The sequence below is a fragment of the Zosterops lateralis genome (genome assembly GCF_965231275.1).
Source record: "Zosterops lateralis genome assembly, chromosome: 3".
Taxonomy (NCBI): domain Eukaryota; kingdom Metazoa; phylum Chordata; class Aves; order Passeriformes; family Zosteropidae; genus Zosterops; species Zosterops lateralis.
This window is the reverse complement of record NC_139764.1, coordinates 22,843,507-22,863,658: the sequence shown is the minus strand read 5'-3', so window position 1 is coordinate 22,863,658 and position 20,152 is coordinate 22,843,507. Positions and strand designations below refer to the sequence as shown.

The 20,152-nt window shown below is 44.2% G+C and overlaps 1 protein-coding gene across 5 annotated transcripts in view; it reads right to left on the bottom strand.

Moving 5' to 3' along the window:
* Window positions 1-551: 551 nt before the first annotated feature.
* The window catches only part of LOC310907368 (calpain-13-like), a 48,867-nt gene continuing 29,266 nt past the window's right edge, over window positions 552-20,152 (bottom strand). For 2 of the 5 annotated variants that reach the window (XM_083857538.1, XM_083857539.1), the window contains 13 exons: window positions 19,816-19,964; window positions 19,429-19,617; window positions 16,600-16,760; window positions 15,160-15,196; window positions 13,350-13,412; window positions 12,345-12,402; window positions 11,740-11,807; window positions 10,156-10,224; window positions 9,116-9,194; window positions 6,294-6,410; window positions 3,902-3,957; window positions 2,818-2,863; window positions 553-1,040 (listed from right to left, as the gene is read on the bottom strand). In XM_083857538.1, coding sequence (XP_083713664.1) covers window positions 2,837-2,863; window positions 3,902-3,957; window positions 6,294-6,410; window positions 9,116-9,194; window positions 10,156-10,224; window positions 11,740-11,807; window positions 12,345-12,402; window positions 13,350-13,412; window positions 15,160-15,196; window positions 16,600-16,760; window positions 19,429-19,617; window positions 19,816-19,964 — 1,073 coding nt within the window. In that variant the 3' untranslated portion in view covers window positions 553-1,040; window positions 2,818-2,836. Of the gene's footprint in view, window positions 1,041-2,817; window positions 2,864-3,901; window positions 3,958-6,293; window positions 6,411-9,115; window positions 9,195-10,155; window positions 10,225-11,739; window positions 11,808-12,344; window positions 12,403-13,349; window positions 13,413-15,159; window positions 15,197-16,599; window positions 16,761-19,428; window positions 19,618-19,815; window positions 19,965-20,152 lie in introns of all 5 variants that reach the window. The other 3 variants (XM_083857540.1, XM_083857541.1, XM_083857542.1) reach the window with 3 other exon arrangements.

Sequence of the window (20,152 nt, the reverse complement as noted above, 5' to 3'; positions counted from 1 at the left end):
TCCCTGCCAAATGGGTAAATCTGTTGCTAACGTGGGGATGCCTCAATGGAAACCTGTGCAGAGGGGCTGGGTGAGGCACAGTGTGAATTATATTGCCATGGCAACCCTGGATTTCTTTCATCCATTGACATTTGCATCCTTCTTTTTTGGCACTTTCACAAATAGAGCCTTCAAAATTTTTTTTTCAATAGCTGAGTGGAATAGATCACTAAACTTGCTGTTAATGCCATGATAAAAAAGTATGAAAATTAAGTTCATGTGTGGGTACAGAAAGGTTACAGTTACTTTGCAGGTTTAAGTTAAAATTTTGAGCAGGAATTATGTCTGAAGAAGCCCTACATTTTTAAAGACATCAGGACAGAGGAAGAGAATGCAGCTCAGATAAACTTTTCTATTCCCAGACAGTCCCAATATAGATTCTGGGAGTCAGAAAAAAGCACTGAACAGTCTGTTCTGTATCTCTATTATGCCACCCCATTGCTGTAGCAAATAAAATGGAATCCCTGTAGTTGAAGAACTCAAAAATGCTCAAGACTTTTCTTTTTCTAATTTATTAATAAAAATATAGAGAAAATCAAAAAGTTTCTAGTGTTATTTATGAATTATGACTAATTTCTTCAAGCATTTTCTGGCACTTAAAAATGGCACACGAGAAAGTTAAGAAATAATTCAAATAAAGCTGTATCTTAATTGGTTTTGTATCCTACATCTTATACATTCCTTTCATACGAAAGACATGGGTCTGTTCTTTTTTCACAGTGGAGTTAATGGAGTGTTCCTAACTTCTGTACTATTTACAGGAAGATGAGAGGAGATTACAGTCAACACTTCCAGCTTGCCTATGGAGTGCTTTCGTTAGCAATTCTCTCTCCAAGGCACCTTCAGTTTTCCTGGAAAGGACTTTTCATCCCAACATCTGAGTACCACCAAGCATAAGGACACCTGGCTTCACTCCTTCACAGTGGGTTTTCAAGAACTCTGGATGGCTCTTTTATGGGATGGCCTTTGGCATTGTTCTACTGAGGAGGAAGAAAAGTCACCTAAAACAGAGGTAAAGAGACTCAGAACACAGCCAGCTCCAGGTCAGCCTTTAGCAATCACTAATGGGAATATTTTTGCCAAGAGAATTTTTTTGAACAAGCGCCAAGTGTGTTTTCCCACATCAATCACAGTTTGTCAGGCTCCAGTTTTAACAGTTCTGGTCCTCTGAGGCTCCTGTGCCACGACTGCCCAGGCTCCAGCTGCAAGTGTCTGCTAAATTGCTCAAGTGAACTGCTTACACACACCCTACAGGCAGGATTTCATTCCAAACCGGTAAGTGAAAATTATGATTAATTATATATTCCCAGAAGTTATGATCAGTTTATGAATGATTCATGAAAAAAAAAAAAAGACAACTAAATAGACTATGAATATAATTTGCAAGTAATAATTTAAGCAACTTCATCTCCAAAGGCAAGGTCCTTCTCATATTTACCTAATGATAGTCTGCAGTGCAAGTGCTGAGTGCAGAGTTGTGAATATTGTTTCCACACATCAACACATCAAAATGCAGGTTTGCACTGTCCACAGCTCTGAATGCAAAGAGCAGACCTTCAAACAAACAACTGTTTGCAAGCAGAGCTCAGGGGGGTGAGGGCATTACAGTGCTGAGTGCTGAAGCCCAGCTCCTGCCACAGCTGGACACAGCTGGATGTAACCAGGAGCAAGAGAGGAGCAGGAGGGCACAAATGTTGTCCTGGAGTCAACGTGAAAGACATAGAGCCATCCCTGTCTTGACTCTGAACCTACCATGCTTTCTCCCTAGGAGAGTGTAATTTAAACTTCAGTTATACATTTCTCCTTCCAACTTCTCACCAAAGCTGGCATCCAATGCAAACTGCCTTCAGAAACAGGGTGTGAGACACCAGAGATGCTGTTCATGTATTATTTATTTTGGTAATTCCTGTCTATAGGAAAGCTTATCTGGATGCAGTTAATGGATTTCAAAGAATGTCACAGGTTTGGGAGTTTTACTCCATTTTTGCATCAGGCTGATAAGGAAAGTGTCTGACTTTACCCAAGAATGCTCCACAAATTCCTGGGGTCAGCTGCCACTCCACTGCATGTTTTCTCTAAGGATTGGGTTTTCTCTCTGCTTTCTCCTCAGTTACAAACGTTTGGGACCAGCACCAACACTTTTAACACTGCAACTGGAACAGTGGCATCATAGAGGGTGAGCTTGGCACAATGGCCAAGATGGTTCTCGGGGTATAAACAGCACAAGTCTTGCAGGAAAAGGCAGAGTATTTCACGAGAACCAAGCAGCAAAATTGAAAAGTCCAGAGGAAAAAAGTCCCTCTCTAGACCTGACATGAAAGGAGCAAACATCAAATGAAGCACAAGGTAGGGACTGTTTGTTCAAATGTAAACCACATTAATTCTGTTAAAAATGTGAAATCGCATTGACCAAGAAATCTGAGTTACTTTGTATACCCACCCTCTGGCTATACATTTGCTGCTGTGTAAGATATGCAGAGTAATTGCAGCCCTCAGAAGACAAAAAAATAAATTTCTGCTCACTCATCTATTATCTCAGGTGGGGGCAAGTTTCTAGCTGAGCCATTTGTGGTCTGCTTGGCTGGTAAGGTCATCAGCAATTCCCTGGAAAAAAATAGCCCAAAATCCAATTCCCTCTGCAGCCCCTCTCGTGCTGCAGGTGAGACCTCTTTCACTCTTTCTCTCACAGCTTCTTCCCCCAAAACTCCCCATAACCCCAAGGCTGAGCTTCCTGCAAGGACCCCACCCTCTCTTTTCAGCACTGAGGAGATTTCTTACCATGACCTCTGGCATCTCTCTAGGTGTACATGACAAGAGTCAGCCACTGGAAAAAGGAGAAGAAAAGGTGCATTTAGGCACTGATGGTACACCAAGTCTTCAGACTTGTCTCAGGACCTTCAGGGGTGACCCAGTGACTGTAGTCCTTTCATACTGCACGGGGTAGTTAAGGGATTTTGGAGCTGCCTCTTTCTCTTATTACAATTCAGACCCAGAAACTCTTTCCATATGTTGTTTTCCATGATAAATTATTACAGCAGCTGCAGCAGGAGCAATTGGTGGGAAAGGGTGGCATCTGCCTGATTGCAAGTGGAAGAGATAGCAACTTCTGGGACCCTGGCTGTCCTACAGACTACCTTATAAAATAGGTTCAGGTCCTCTGGTTACAAACTGTGCTCTGCCCTTGGTGCAAAACAGATTTAACGAACAATGAGTCTCTGCACTAACCACAGAGTATAAACGGGAGCTGGTGAGATTGTAAAGGCTTTTAAAAAAATCTTTTTAAACACTGGGTTGTCAAATAACAGTCCCCAGACTGATAAAATGCAGTACTCAGGCATATCACTATGGAGCACAGCAGGATTTTTGCTTCAGACTAGCTGATAAAAAGCCTGATGTATCCCCATTCAGCTGGCTATCCTTCAGGCTGTGCTTTTAAGACAAACAGCAGCAGCAAGCATTTGTCTGCTGTTTCTTTCTTAAAACCAAGATGTTTTGCAATTCAGGATTAACAGATGGGGCAGTAAGAAATGAGGGCATGAATTTATTTATTTAAATTTTTTTTGTCACTTCCTCAAAGTCACTTTGAGCAATGTTTCCAGCAATGACAGGCTGGTGTCAGTAAGGGAAGACTCTATGTCTTGGCCAGGGATGGCCACCTCTGAGCTGTACAACAGTGGGGCCAGGGAACCCCAGGGAATCACCTCCCACACAGGATGTATTTCCAACCAGGAAAAACCTCCACCACTCTTTGCTAGGACAAAAGCCTAGCAACATAATCACACATCACCCTTAAATTCACCCTTCTGCTAACATGTGGTCCCACTTTGGAGCTGGAGAGAAGAGAAAGAAGGAGCATTCTTACCTCCATTGCTGTCATCAAAATTTGTGATCCACCCTCTGCTAAGTTTTGGAATGCATCTAAGGGCAGAACAAAAATAAAACTCATTTCACAAGGAAAAAGCAAGAACACAATGCAGACAATAAGGCTCTGGCAGCTGAGGAGCAGAGCTGCAATCCCAGTGCTGGGATGCTCTTCCTGGCTCAGGTGTCCTGCCTGGCCACATCTCATTTCTGTGCTGGGTACCCCTTCTGCCTTGGCCCTCGGATCACAGCCTGGGAAGGCATCCCAATTTTGGGGCCAGAATTTGGCAGAAGTGTAGGGACAGGCAGTGCTCAATGTGGCTGCTTTCATCTCCTCTCATAATTTGTTTCAATTGTTTTCCTGCCTGAAGACTGACAGGAGGATGGTGAACTAATGAAACACATCTTCCCACAGGGAAACTTTTTCTTGGTCCTTTTCCATCCTCCCTGGCAGTGAGTGATCACAGTGTGCCCTAAAAAAGTGATTCTCTTGAAGTCATTAGTATGCCTTGCAAGCTTTTTGCAGGGAATATAAATGCAGATGCTGCTGTTATTCAGCTAGAGTTTGAAATTAACATTGCTGAAAGTTTTTTTGACAGAACACTTTGCCATCAGAAAATTTAAATCCATTCAAATATTGTTATTCTATGTGCATATTTGTACTGCAGTATGTCTAGGAGAAGTCTTCAAACTCAAGTGTTGGATAAACTCAAAACACAGTATTTTGAAGGTTTTTATTTATTTCAAAAATTGCTTTTCTCCTAGAAATATGTTGTTATAAACAGTAATAAAAAGTTGAAACAAATTTAAGTCTGTCTATCCTTGAATGACACATTTCTCTGGGAGCCTGGAGTTTCTCACCCTGAATGGAAAAGACTTTGTAAGATTACAGATGTTTTGAAACCTGCCCAGCCTTAGCAAAAAGGCTGCTGGGAGAGGGTAGGGACAGGGCACAAGGGCACATTGCTCATCTGCCCCTTAGGAGGCCACCAGAGCTACCTGTACAGCCCAGAGCAGGGAGGAAAGGCGGCACATCCAGCCTGAAGAAAGGTACAGAACAAGGAAATCCTCGTGTTGTGCCCAGTCCCTTGACAAGGCTGTGTTTGCAGGGCTGGGCTAGCACCCAGCAGTCTTTTCAGGAAAAAGTGGCAGCTCTGAAATTACCTCCTCTGGGCAGAGGTAAGTGCCTCTTTACTGCTTCATTAACTCCAGTTAAATAGAATTTGCAAAGAAGCTCCTGCTTTTGGTTTGGGTCTCATCTCTGGCTATCTTGAAAGGATGAGTAATGATTTAATGGGACAGATTTTATCTTCCCTGCTGCATTCACATCATCATAAAGGTTGACTGCCTTTTATTCCCACTTGGCACCCTTATCCTCTCCTGTAACAAACTTATTCGCAATGATCTAAAAAGTTTGAGAAATGTATTCCACATTAAACCCTCTGTAAAGTGATAACTGAAAGAGTGGAGAGCATTTTAAGATTCTCATTACAGACAGCAATGAAACTTTTAGAGACTCCTTTCCACATGGATGCAAAGGATTTGTCTTTACATTGGCACTAAAAATGTAAAAGGATCTTTTTTTTAAATAAAAAAAATACTATGCCATTAATTTAGGCATAAAAACTTCCATCTACAACAAGTGACATGTATAATCACAAAAAATGGGTGTTTACAAGCTTTTTTTAATGAAAGCATTAAAATCAGGACATGCTCTGATTTTACAACACTTTCAGAGCTGTACTCCCTTGAAATGGGATTTTAGGCAGTGTCATCCAAGCAGATCTGCTGACCACTATTGGCCCATTAAACATCAGTGCTAAAAACACATGGGAGAAAATGAGCGCTCGTTTCCACGCACTGTTGAAACCCAGCTCATTGCAAAGATGAAATAAATTACTGTAGCAATGTTCTAGCACTGGGGTCACGGTTGCTGACTTCATTTAACTGCCAATATCTCCAGTCAAAATGCTTATTATTAGGGTAGCAAAAATTACGATTTTGTAAAACAGAATTTCATTTCCATTCAGGCAAGAGCTCTTTTGCAGACACTCCCTCCTTGCAAGTGTCAGACAACAGCTGGATGCAACACGGGGAATGGGTCTGTTTATCCCCAGAGGATACTGGACTTTCTCCTTACCAAAAAGCTGAGAGAACTGTACTGCACACTAACAGCTCTCTAGCAGCCAGTTGCTCCAGTAGACAGGAGGTAAATCCAAACAGGCAAACTGGCTGCCCAAAGAGCTGGTGTGCCACTTCCAAGATACGCTGTTAGACACGTATTATTACACCTTGTGCCGCATCCCTTGTCCCTTGTCCCTGCTGTCAGCCTGGCCATGCCCTGCCCTGCCCTGCCGTGCCCTAGATTGGTGCCCCAGAGGTGTGTCACTCACAGCTCATGGTTTCAAGGCGCAGCATGCAGCACACGAAGTCAGAGCAGCCTATCCTTCCTGCGCCATCGCCGTAGCGCAGAGTCATCAGCCGCAGCAGCTGCGTGTCCGCCGCCAGACCTGCCAAGGGAAAGACACACTTGGGAGGGCATGGACCAGCTCTGAGGGCCTCCTGCCCTCCTGAGGGGACACCCTCAGCCTCTCGCCCTGTCATGGATCCCTGGACAGCCTTTCCCCCCACTTTGTGCCTAAGAGTCGGGGTAGGGTAATGGAAGAGCAAAGTGGCCTTACTCACCAACTCCTGTTGTGGCTTAAGTCAGCAAGCTGCAAACACTGAGCTAACTAATCTAGTGTTATCTTGCTTTGCCTTTTTAGCTTTTATTTTCTATAAGAAAGGGTGATTTTCTTTGGCTCATAACTGTAAAAGTCTGAGCGTAGCAGTTACAATACCACTGGCTCTTTCTGCTAAAGAGGCAGATGCTGCATGCTCAGGCTATTATGCTGCATTGCATGCCTGGGATTCTTAATTTTTACATTTTCTCTTCTATTAGAAAATGGTGAAGGGTGCATTTCTTTTTTATTAGCTGATTACTCAGTATTTGTGTCGCAGTCTGTTTGGATGGAAATTGGTATTCAATTGAATGAACAAAAATTGCTTTTTAGAATGATTCTTTTATTAGTTAAATAAAACTACCCTAAATGTGCTGGGTATATAAAAGGAATGATTTAAATATATTTTGCACTAAAAGCTGATTTGCAAAACAATAGGGAAATTTTCTGCAGAGAGCTGGACTGATAGCTTTGGTTTAATGCCTTCTCTGAGACTTCAGAAAAGTCTCATTTGCTCACTCCAGGTTTCAGTAGCTCGGCTGGATGTGAAGTAACTTTCCTGCTTTTTCAACCAGCTCTAAACTTTTCAGTTTTAAATGAACTCATCATGGAGCTAAATTAGTTGAAAAAGCAGAAATAAAAGAAATGGCTTCTCTACACCTGTGTAGGGAGAGAGAGAGCCGATGGAAGTGGTTTAGTACCACCATTGACAAACTCTGGTTGCATGAGCCTAGCTGGAGGTCTGCAGCAGGAAGCAGGTACACAATGCTGAATAATTAAAGAATGGAAATACATTTGGGCTTAAGATACACTTCAAATTAAGGTAAACCTGATTTCATATTCTTTTCAAAGGAGGTAAAGAAAGTAACTAAAAATAAATCTAATTAATGTCTTCTTTGAGTCTGGTTTTAAACCCCTGTAGCAGTGAGACAATGAATTCTATTTTTAACCTTTTGAAGACAGTGGGAATTCAATCAAGATCTCTCCAGAGAGCAGATTCCAGCAAATACTGCTTATGGGATGCTATAGTCAAGCCTTACACTAGTAAAACACCAACAATTTGGCCTGGCCAATCTGGGATACACTTGCTGTGAAATCTGCTCAGCTGGCAATGCCTCTCAGTTAATCTCATCAACAAGACTGAAGGGTCAGTTCTCTCTGTTCCCAAGACTTTTCAGCTGATTTCTAAAACTGCTCCCCAAGTCTTTTATCTGCTGGATTCCTCCCTCTGATTTTAGCAAAGGTTTTAATTACTCACTTGATGTTTCCCTATTTATAAAAATTATTTTGAATCATTTACTGTTGCCAAAGAGGAGTTTGTAAATACATCAGAGCAATGCTGTTGCATTTCAGGGCAGCGCTGCTGTTAATGCAGCTGGCCTGCTTCACTCTGATCCATTATTATTATTGGACGCATTAGGAAAACAGTGAAAATTAAGCACACACTGCAGTGTTTTGCTGGGGAAAGCACTGAACACTTCAGGGACCAGCTGGCTAGGAGCTGGATTTAGATACATTAATACCATTCCCAGAGGTAGCACCAAGCTCCCAAACACCTTCTGGGGTTCCTGCTCAAAAGCCAAGGCGGGGATCATCCCATTGCCAAGCCAGATTCAAATGCAGATGTTTGGCTCAGAGGGCAGCAAGAATGAGCTTGTAATTTTCTTCACCACTCAGAACTACTTGTGGCCAAACATGTATTGAATTTGCCGTTTAACGGTGTCTTTTTATCCCTTCAAACAGCTGCATTCTTTTAGCTGACAGGACTTTTCCACGTACAGTTTTCTTCCCAGTTTTACACTTTAGCATCTTTCTCATGGAATGGCCCTGGTAGCTTCTCCTTTGACATTTGGCACATCAGTGCTGTGCTTCTCAGACAGATGCTGGTGTTCTGCCCTAGCTCTCAGCAGCAAAAAAATTTATACATACATCCTCCCAGCTAATAGCCTCCAGGGTTAGCAATCCCTTCTCCTGGGACAGCACCCCTGCGAGCTCCAGGCAGCCAAATAGGAGCTTCTCTACTGTCCAGTTAAACGGGGATCCCTGTGTCGGGGATGTACTTCCCGCACAAAGTCTCCATTGAGACGATTCAGCTAAAACGCTTCACTCGTGCACTCACTGAGAGTTTCAGCACTCAGTAGCCAACAGAGGTCAGTGCAAACTAAATAAATGCCTGTCAGTGTGGCTTTGCCGTCTAGACTTAGTCACTGCCTTGGAAAGAAACTGCAGGAATCGAGGCAAGTGCAAGAATCCACTCTTCCTTTCTTCTTTCCTCTACTGGATGTTTTATCCATGACCTAGAAGTTCATCTGGCCAGTGCTGCACTTCTCTGCTGGCTCCCCAGCACAGACCTCTCAGCAGAGCTGTGATCTAACTGGCGTCTCTGTGAAATCCAAGCCACTTTCTCCCTAATGGTCTTATTTTTTTCCTCTTTCATCCTTTCCTTCACTGCCACAGGGAAAAGGAAGGGAGCTGCTGGGCACCTCTGGGCGTACCTGCTGCCTGTATTGCATTCTTCAGCTCAGCAACGTCCAGAAATCCAGAACGGTTTCTGTCTTCCCTGATGAAGATATCCTAAAATACAGTGCAAAGGGAGATTTCAAGCCCTGACCAGCATTCCCCACATTTACTACTACAACCAGTTATGCAGGTTCTCCTCCCTTAATGAACAGCTTGCAAGGAAGTTCAGCAGGTGAGATGGGGTGGCTGTGACAAGGGAGACCCATTTTCGGAAGGCTTTGACAGAACGTTACTGTGTAAGAAACCCCACAGTTTGGGGTGGGCAGAAGCCTTTTTGCTTTCCTAACACACCACAAGGCACATTTGAGGTGCTGTCAGTGGGAAGAGCACCCCTATCTAGATGGGGAGCTAGGTGGTCTCAGGCCATCTCAAGGGGGCTGGAACAAATTGGAGCCCACCCAAACTTGAGCCTGGAGGAAACTCTCCTGTCCTACACCAAGACTGAAGGAGAAGGAGCTGACAGAGAGGTCCTGCCATGCATGCCCTGAAGAATTTAGGCAGGACCCTAAACATCATGTCACTGCTTCCAGTTCTTATCCTGGAGCAGAAACATCTCTCCTAGGCAAGCTTTCATCAGATCCTATACATTTCCACTAGAAACTGCAGAAATGAGGGATTTTTCAGATGACTCTGTTCAAGAAGTCATTTCAGCTTAGAAAGATTTTCTTAAAAAAAAAAAAAAAAAAAAAAAAGCCAGTGGTGGCACAGGCATGGAGATTTCCATCAGATTCTGAGCCTAACTGGCCTTCCTACCTTTTCCTTTGATGTTCTCTGTGCTGGAAATGCCTGGGCTGCTCATTTGGAGCACTTTACACACACCACTGCCTCCCTTGCGTGAGAGGAGGGAACTCTGACCCGCTAAGCGAGCAACCTTTGCAAGGCTTCCCCCTGCAGCGCTCTGAGAGCACGGAGCATCTGCTCCCCGCTGCTGGAAAGCCTCAGGGTCTGGAATCCATACAATCCACACAATCCACAGTATCCACAGCCAAGAGAGAGCCGCTCCACCACTCCGTACCAGGTACTTAGTGAGACTTCGCCAGAGGCTCCCGAACTCCTGCAGGGTGAGCCTTCCGTTGGAGTTGAGCTGTGCACTTAGTTAAGAATCGAGCACTTAATGAGAGCTAAACCTGGCTGTCTTGGTTGCCAAGGATGCTGCCTCCACAGAACTTAAACACGCAAGATGCAGCCTCTTCTGTCAGTTACTTCGTGCTGAGAAAGCCGAGAGCTTTTCTGCTCCCAGTTGTGTTTAAATCCACCTTCTCTGTCTCATTGTACAGCTGCTCACAAACCACAAAAGGTTTCTATTTATAAGGTACCTTTAGCCACAGGGGAAGCTGCAGTGACATTTAGCCCCGGAGCATGGACACCCCTGTGAGTGAACATGGCCCCATGGCCTTGTCTCTGCATGAGGCACCACAGGATCTGCTCCTCCTGGATCCTCCAGAGAACAGGCACTGAGGAGATAAGAGCTCAGGGAGATGATCCTGATGCCCTCTGTCAGATGGTAGCAGCACCTTTGAGGCAGACATCCCCATTGCTCCCCTCCACACTCCACCCAAGAGTCCTGGGCAGACACACAGAGCCCACCCTGAGGCAGGATGGTGAAACCTCCCCGAAAGCAAAACTCATCACCAGTGAAATACAAGCAGAAAAGTGCCACTGTCGTAGAACCTGAGTGAAAAAAAGCTGATCCTGGCTTTGCAGGCCAGCATAGGTCACACTGTACATGGGTTGTCTGCAGGCCAGAGAATTAAAAATCCATCCTGAATTATAGCAGAGCAGAGGCTTTGTCAGCTCTTTGCACGTGCCATGCATTCACAGTGCCCACTTATCCCAGGACAGGCTTTGCAAAAGGGGAAAAGTCTCTTTCACTGGCTAGATGCCGAAAGCTGGAAAAAAGAGAGGGACTTCTGATCATTTCTGGCAATTTTTAAAGGTCTGAAAATGTCTCAAAGTTTTTTCAAGGAATAGAGGAAAAGAGACAGTGAGCAAGCAAGGGGGAAAAACACACAAGGGAGAATGTGTGTTTTCATCAAGGAGCCCTCTTGTTCTACAATGGCCAGAAATATATTTCTTGTGTTGTCTTGTTAACAGTAAAAACACTGAGTGATTCAGTTAAATAGGAAATACACACTGGAAATACACACTGGAATGGCCTTCCAGGCAAGTGACTGGGATTCAGCAGTGACAGTGTTTCTGGCCAACATCACCATTGCTGGCAGCCTACTGAAGTGCCACCTCAGACTGGTGTGGTGCAACCACCACAGAACACCTGAGCTATGCCTAAACTCTGTCCTGCCTCCTTGGCTCAGCTCTGCCTGAGATCCTCACCCCAGGGAAGCTTAGCCAAGCCCCAGAGAGGGCAAAATGAAAGCAAAGAGTCAGCTGGTAGCAGAAGGTTGATCATCACCTTTCAGCAGACACACCAGAGCCAAGGCATGCACAGCAAAGTCCTGCATGGACTCTGGGACAGTTATTTATTGGATATTGGGGCTAATATTTACTTGCAGGTTCTCACACTGGGATGCTCAGCTCAGCCATAACTCAAGGCAAGGATGGGCAGCACCAGGGAAGTTTATTACTTCTGCTGAAAGGATACATCCATCAGAGCTAAAATGCCTCTGCATGAATCAAAGCTGAATCTCCCTCCCAGGCTGGTCATTTCATCTGCAAGGATTGACAAAACAGAAGGAATTAGCAAGAGCAAGGGCTGTGACAGGCATCAGGACACCGTTCTGAGGGAAGGAGGACACCAGGCTGAAGGATCACACAGCTGAAAAGCCCCAGCTCTGGTTCAGGCTCTCAAACGGCAGCAAGGGCTCTGTGCCAAGCTGAGGGAATCTGCACTTCTGACATCTCTACCTTCCCCAAGGACAGGTGCTCTGTTTGGGCTCATTCTGTACAGTCCCTGCCCAGGGATGGAAACTCCTCCCTCTTGAAATAAGGATAAGGGAAATTACAGTGACAAGAAAGGCTACTTTTGCTGACTTAGCAAGTTCTAAGAGCACTTTGAGCCTTGTGCATGGCTGAGTTGCCTCCAGCCCCCCAGCTGTGCCCCTCTCATGCTCTGATTCCACAGTGCAGTAAGCCACAATGAGGATTTTTTTAAGGACCATCAGGACAACATTAAATCCTATGTCAAATTTACTCTAGTCTAAGGATAGGGAAGCACCAAAAACATTAGTTGGGCTGTAAAAGCTTTACCTTGCAAGATCACTTCATTAAGGAGTTGTTGCAGCTGCAAGGCATCAATAGTTGAGCCCTAAATAAAACACAAAGACAGGTCTGTGAACATAAAGTTTTCTCCCGTGTCACTTTTGCCCAAAACTTTTTTTTCCTCAGTCACTGTGGCAACCAAGAACCTCTGTTTAGATATCAGAGGAGCAGCAGCTCTCCCTATGGAGCATAACAAGGTCCTCCTACATGTGCAGGGGAGTTACAGGCAGTGTCCTCCCCATGGGGTTTGTTCTGCAGGGATGGGGAGCTGTGGGTGGGCAGAAAAGCACTCACAGCTGTGTGAGTGGCAGGGAGCACAGACTCTGCTGCCCTGGGGGTGCCCATCAGGGATCCCAGCTGCCTCCCTCTGGGACACCCCAGCAAGGCAGCCCGTGCTCGTTTTCACCTTCACGCATTGATATACCCATTAACTGCCAGAGGTTCATTGTGCAGGGACTTTTGACAGTGATTTTTTTCCTCTTGACTAAGTCAAGGAGTTCTTTATAACAGTTTATTAAACCATTAAAAGCATCTCCTGTGAACACAGAGCTTGGCTCTGAAAGAGCAGGAATCAATTACTCAAACGCTGACTGATGTCTGGTTTCCAAGTGCTGAGAAGGCAAACGGAAAATGATGCTGATGAGAGCGGGGGGGACTACCCAAGGCTTTCTAATTGCTTTCAGCAAATAAACAAACCAAAGGAAAAAAAAGAAAGTACACATGCAAGCCCATCACCAGCACAACTATAAATCTCCAATATTCCACTGATACATGGCACTAGACAATCTATCCCAGCTGAATGTCCCATTTTTCTGGGGGTTTTGGCAGGTCAATCAATACCATTTTCAGGGTATCCACTTGAGGATGGAGCTACATTAAAAAAAAAAAATCTAAATGGATTATATCAACATCATAGATCAGTTTTTCTTTTTGCAAGTCCACATGTGGTTCTTTTTAATTTTTTTTTTCAGCAATATGTTTTAGAGAGGGTACCTGCTTAGCATATCTTAGGAAAAGAGCCTTATAGACGCTGTCCTGGTTCTGTCTTGGTACATCCTGCATCAAGAACAAAGAGCAGACATAAATAATTCAGCTACAAAACAACTGGAGGCAAAAGTCTGCCAATACAAACAGCACTTTAGAGGGGCAGGGAATGGACAGCACAGACTGCAGTTTTCACACCCCCAAAATGAAGTGGACTAGGAGTGATCAGCTGCTACTGTAATGAAAGAAGAAGCATATTTCAGGTGTTAGCAGCTAATACAACCAGGAAGGAGTAGTTCAGGGCTTAAGGAAGATGACAGAATACATCCAGAGTAGAATTCAGCAAGTCAATTCATGAGTATAGAGATTCAAGGCCTGATCCTTATTGGTAAACCTTGGTAGGGACCACTGCTCAGGGTGTGTGAATATTCATGTGAACCAAGAAAACAGAGCACAAGTTGACTTTTCCTTTGTCTTGTACCTTCTCAACCCCAAGACAAGCTTGGACTATACTTGAGCAACTGCAATTCAATGGTTAAGTGATTTTTTTTCAACCTTCCTGTGAAAAGATTCAGTAGGCACAAAGGAGAATTATCCTTAACATTATAAAGTTTTCAGAAAAAAAAAATCTAAGCCCGAGACTCAGCATCTTCTTCTCTGTGTGAGATACCTCATACCAAAGAAGCCCAAATACCTGAACAGGAGCAGAAACTGTGGGTACTACAATTCATCAAAGTCAAAACATTGGCTAAGGCCAACAGCCAGGTAAACTGACAGCTTGTCAGTGAAAAGAGATAAAAAGTCACCATTTACACTACCCCTCTAATGGGGCTTAATTGTGTGCTGGGAAATGGATCACAAGGAAAGGCCTCAGTTTTCTGTTCTCCTGAAGCAGCTTCACACCTCTGGCTTCAAAGATCTGTGTCTTTGAAGGTTGTAAATAGCAGCCTGTCTGTGGCAGGGGTTTGCTGGTGGAACCAGCAGGGACTGGACCAGCCCTGGAAATGTGCACAGCTCACACAGCAAGAAGTCAAAAAATCTATGATAGCTGGGCTAGAGAGGCAAAAATGTGGGATGAACTAGAGAGGCAGCCAGTTTCAAAGTGCAGTTTGCTTTATGTCTCTGTCATTGAAGATATCCTGATAAAAATTAGCAGAAATCTGATTTGAGTTTCATCCCTAGGGATTCCTGTGCTTTATAGAGTAGAAGCACTTAAATTATGTTGTTCCCACAGGGAAGGCATGTCCAGCCCCACTCACAGGAGTTCTTTCCATCTCTCTCCTTCATAGATATATATCCATTTCACAGATATTGAAAGAATTTAGAAGTTTTTAAGTCCCTATATATATATATATAGACTCATATATATATATATATATATATTCCTATATATAATATATATAGACTCCTATATATATATAGTCTCCCCTCCAGAATTCCATCAGATTCTGAGCCTAACTGGCCTTCCTACCTTTTCCCTCAATGTTCTCTGTGCTGGAAAAGCCCTCCCCTCCTACATTTGTTTTGTCAAAGTGTTAAAGATGGTGAAGTGAAAAGGACACATGGACAGGCTGACAAAGGGACTGTATAAGACCTGTTTCCTCAAAAATCAGGCTCTGAAAAAAGACATATGAGAAGAGGAAGAGCTTTGTTGTCACTCCCATCTCTCCAGAGAGGTGTCCTGCTCTCCCAGCAAGGTTGCAGGGTGTCAGACTCTGGGACAGTAGTGGATGGTGAAGGGAGAAAAGAGCAGATGAAGAGTCAGTAAAGGTGACCAAATGATCACCACCAGAACCTATACCAGTTTTCAGACTCTTACCATTGGCAGCGCTGGGCTGGTCAGGGAGTTTGAGTTCCTAGAAAAGAGTTACAAGAATCAAACTGGCAGTAAAAAGGCCTTCCCAGAGGATTGATTTTCACCCATGGTGGAAGGCAGGCACCACCAGCAGAGAAAGGGTAGCTTGTCTCACCCTGAGCATGCCAGGATTAGCCTCACTACGCAGGATACCCTGCCTTGAGCCACAGAAATTTTTCACCTCCTTTCTCTTTGCCCAGCTTAACAGTCAGGAATAAAAACAGCATCCAGGCTATTAAAAGGCAACATCTAAGTGTCTGCAGACTGCCTGAAACTGGGCCAGGGTCACCATTTCTAAGGTTCACTTAGCAGCCACATTCAGTACTTGAGTTTTGCTTTCGGTAGAGAAATTAGACAAGCTAGGTTCTATTTTTATAACATCTGTGTAGGTAAGTGCTGCAAAGACACACTGGAAGGTCATCTCCACACTTGGCCTAACTCAGGAAGGTCTGTGAGGGTCAGAGGCTCTCCTGAAAAGCTCACTTCCAAGGCTGAGCTGTCTCACACATGACTCACCCTGCTGAAGGCAGTCCAGCCCACAGCACAGACTCCTTATGTTTGCTTTCCATAACTCAGGAGTTGCCTCACTCGGTTCTAGGTTATTTTTGCCAGCAGCCAAAGCCTGGAAAGCAATCTCATTATAAAGATATGGGCCAGTGAGGTAAAAGCTGCAATCACAGCCACTCACTCTAAAGCTTCCTGAAGAGAAGGCACTGCACAGGTGATGCAGGTGATTTAGTGAGGCTGAATGCTGGGGCTCAGAGCTTGCTTACCTGGAGTAAACCACACCCAAATATTCACATGGTCAGGTGAATGTGTGTGAGTGGTAATAGCTGCCTTTGCATGAACTCAGATACCATTTTTCCACTAAACTTATCTTCAAGGCCTCTCTCATGCCTACAGGGAGCCCTGCCTGTCTATGAGGTGGCTGAGTGAAAGGATCAAGGCCTTTCACTGCTCTTGGCTTCTCCAGGTCCCACTCTGAACAGAATGGGGATGTGATCCGTCTGGCATCCAGCCAGCAGAACATAAGAAATTACCAAACAGCTGTGAAGAATTAGGGAAAACAAGCTCCCAATCCTCCTTTCAGCAAAGAGAAATGTCCCCACAATCAGGGGTAGAGGACAAATCTCACAATTATTGCTCCCTTGTGTGGCTCTTTGTACCAAAGCTGAGACCCTTGGTGGCTGCAGAAGAGCTCCTGCCCTGCTCTGCAGTGGCCCCCCTTGTGCAGCTGGCTGTACACCTGATCCCCCTCAACATGTACTTTACAGTCCTCTGTGCCTTCCCCACCCTCCAAGGATACACTAAAAGCAAATTGCCACATCAGTTATCTTGACATTAAACAGTTAATTCCTGGCACACTCTGAGTCTGGGGCCTTTAAGGAGCCCAAATCATCTTACTCATTGTAGTCGTGATTCTTTATGAAAATTCGTAAGAGAAATTCGAATTCTTGGTCCTCTGTTGCAGCAGGAACAATGGAATAAGTTCCTGGGCTCAAGATAAAGTAGCTGGTCACATCTCGAGTCCGGATAAAGATTTGCTTCAGAACTCTGGAGTTCTCCTGAAAGAAAAATACAGCTGCTATCTTCCTGTTAGGAACCAAAATAAATCAGAAAGCACACTCAGAGCAGCTTTCCATTCCCACATCTCTCTGAATACACACTGCATCTATCATGCCTCAACCTCCCCAGCTGGGCCTGAAAAGCCCATCCAGGGGACAATTTTTTCAAGGACATATCAAAGTTGCTCAAAAGTGGATAAACTGGAAAAAAAAAGAACCAAAATGAATGTAAGGAGATTTGAAGAGAACTTCAATTAACATTAAGCAGAGTTCACGAAGGAATCAAGGATGAATACTATTACTAAAAAATTCTCTCTGAAATCTTCTGTGACTCAAAGAGGTCAGAGAGCCCTCTAAACATGTCACCCAGATGACAATGCTTCAAGAATCCCAATCCAAACCAGCAAATGTCACAAGAAAACTGAGCATTCTGATCTTTCATCTGTTATTCAAGTATTTTTTTGCTGAGATGAAACAAATATAATGCAACAGCTATTACTATGATGACATGTAAAGATAGCATAATAAAAAACCCTTCCTTAACATATTCCCCAAAATATATCAGCGTGTATAAATTCCATTTAGAATGGTTATACAGCGTGGCAGAGTTATTTATGAGCCATGCCTTTGGGAGACAATAACATAAAACTGCTATTTTGGAAGGGGGAAAAAATAGGATGACTACTGTTACAGACAGCTGGGAGGTACACAGACTGCCAAGTATTATGGGTCAGATCTTGAGCAGATAGAAATGGGCAGTGCTGCAAAGAAATAAATGGTGTAATACTTTTTTTTCCCACTTTTGAGCCTTATTCCACATTCCTTCTGGTAAAAAGCAGAAGCAGATTAATATCTCAATGGAATCAAAACCGGTGTGAGATAAGAATCAGCCTCTATACATTTCTCAGCTCTATCACACAACATTAAACTTCCCTCACAGCCATGTATTAGTGTTCCACGTCTATATTTAATCAAAGGCTTCCTAGAGCTATCAGATACGTCCATTCTGGTTTGCATCCTTGCCTGCACTGCATTCTCCTCTCATCCTGCCAAGGGATAATACTCCTTTAATTCACAGCAACAATTTGATGCATCTCAAAATGTACCGAACAACGGATGATGCTGCTAATTAATCATGGCAGAGAAAGCAGATCAGGGAGGCAGAGTGAAGCCACGTGAATCTTGCCAACTGCACTCACCTTGTGCAAAGAAACCCCTTGTAAACTTTTACCCAAAGATGCTCTGACTGCCCTCAGGCACTGAGGCTGAACACTGGGAAATAAACTGAGAGGATGGCACTCACACCCACTCTGGTTTTAGCTCCTGGATTTGGCTTTTGCTGATACCAGGACAGGACACCAGGCTGGCTGTGAGGAGCTGGTAGAGCAGCTCATATTACTTAGTGTGTGTCTATGAGGAAATATTTACTGTATAATCTTCTGTGTGACTATGCACCAATATAATTATATTAATAAAAGCTATGGTGTGACAGAGCAGCATAACTGCACCCTTGCCCTCACTGCCCAGGTGCTCCACAGTAATCCTGGTGCCTCCAGTAATGCTCTGTTCTGGCCCTGCCCTTCAGCTCCTGTGTGGGAGGTCACCCATAAGGTCAGGAACCCAAGTGACCCAAGCCCAGAGGGAGCCTGAGGTGAGCCATGGGCTGACAGCCCACAGAGGCCATGTCGTGCAGGCTTGACAAACTCATTGAGGTTCATCCATCCTTGATCCATCTCATGCCAAGAGAGAGAAAACACACCTAAGCATCAACTGGAGGGGATGAAAAAATTTTAATAAAAAGCAAGAATAGAGAAAATCTGTCTCCTGGTCTGCTTCCTGATCAAATAACCCTTTTTTGAGGGAACCAAGACCTGTATCATCACCTCCCAGTGAAGGTCACTTCTGTTAAAATGGATAACTAATTGGGGTGGATGTGCATCGTGCAAGAGCACACAGAGACCTCCATGTCAGTGACTTTCGGGGATGATGGAAGGAGCAATTCCCCATTTACCAGGACCAGCAGCTCTTTCTGAGTGGCACAGCTGGCCTGATGGAGTCCTGCAGGCTTGATACCTGCACAAGGCAGAGTCTTATCCTCCCACAGGGATAGTGAGCGCCACTTGCTCGAGGGATACCCTTTTAATGACATCTTTTATTTCTCAGACACACTTTTTTATGAGCAACAAAGACATGCTCTTCTTTTATGAGGAGCTGTTAAACTTATGGCATCAATTATTTAAAGTCTGGGACTAGGGCAAACCTCTTCAGTAATGAGGAGAATGAGGAGAAATTAGGGTTACAGAAATCTTTGTTTCCTTTTTAGTCTTTGGTTTAGAGCAATAGCCTCCCACAGTCATCAGCCAACAACAAAAATACTTTGGGAAAGGTTAGCATCCATGCACACTAGCAACTGTGCTTTCAGTAAGCCGGTAATGCTCTGAGAACAGCTTGAAAAGGCACTTCTCTGGACACTGGCCAAGAAAAAAACCCAGAAAAATTGTAGTGGAGGTCCCAGGTATCTGAGTGGATTTCCTCCACACTGGTCTCCCTGCAAAGGCTCTCACGTGTTTTGTAAGTGTTTCTACATGGCTTTTCAGATAGAAGACAGGAGCACGAGTAAGACAGGTCCACTTTGGGGAACGAGAGACCATCTGCTTCCCTTCCATACCTGGAGTGCTGCTCGAGGGCTGTGGCTAGTGCTGGATGTTATGCCTTGTGCCCTGCCAGTACAGCATGTCACCAGTGCTGCTGGTACAGAGGATATTGCCCTGGCACATCTTCTAACCCAGGGACTCCCTGAGTTTCCCAGGGCTATTCTGGGATGTTCTGGATAGAACTGAAAGTGCCACCTTTGTTCCTTAAGACATAAATAAAAGAAACAAAGTCTGCTTAACTCCATTTTTACTCTCAATTTCTACAATAGGCACCCAGAAATTCACACCACATGCTGACTTTTTAGCAGACCAAAAGACAGTTCAGTCTTTCATTCCCACACACAGGTAAAATTAACCACACAGAGAACAACAGTGCCTACATGATATCTGATTGTGCTTACCGTGGCAATGTAAAAGCCAATCTTCAGGTTTTTTCCATCCTGCACATGCCCAGCATGTTTTTGCATGAGTGAAATTGCTACATTATAGGTTTTTGGGTCGTGATCCAGCACTTTGAAAAAATATTGAGGGTTTGTTGAAGCTGCACCTGCTGAGAAAGTGTTAATAGGTTAACAGTAGGCACAGAAATGTTCCAGCAGTAGCCTATTGTGTAAGATCTTGCTTGTGTGGACCCAGAGGAACAGGCAGTCACTGCTCCAAGATCCTTTCAATACAACAGAGCACTGTAGTCTCCACACTAGCACTAGAAATTGAGGCATCTGGAGGTAAACTAATTGC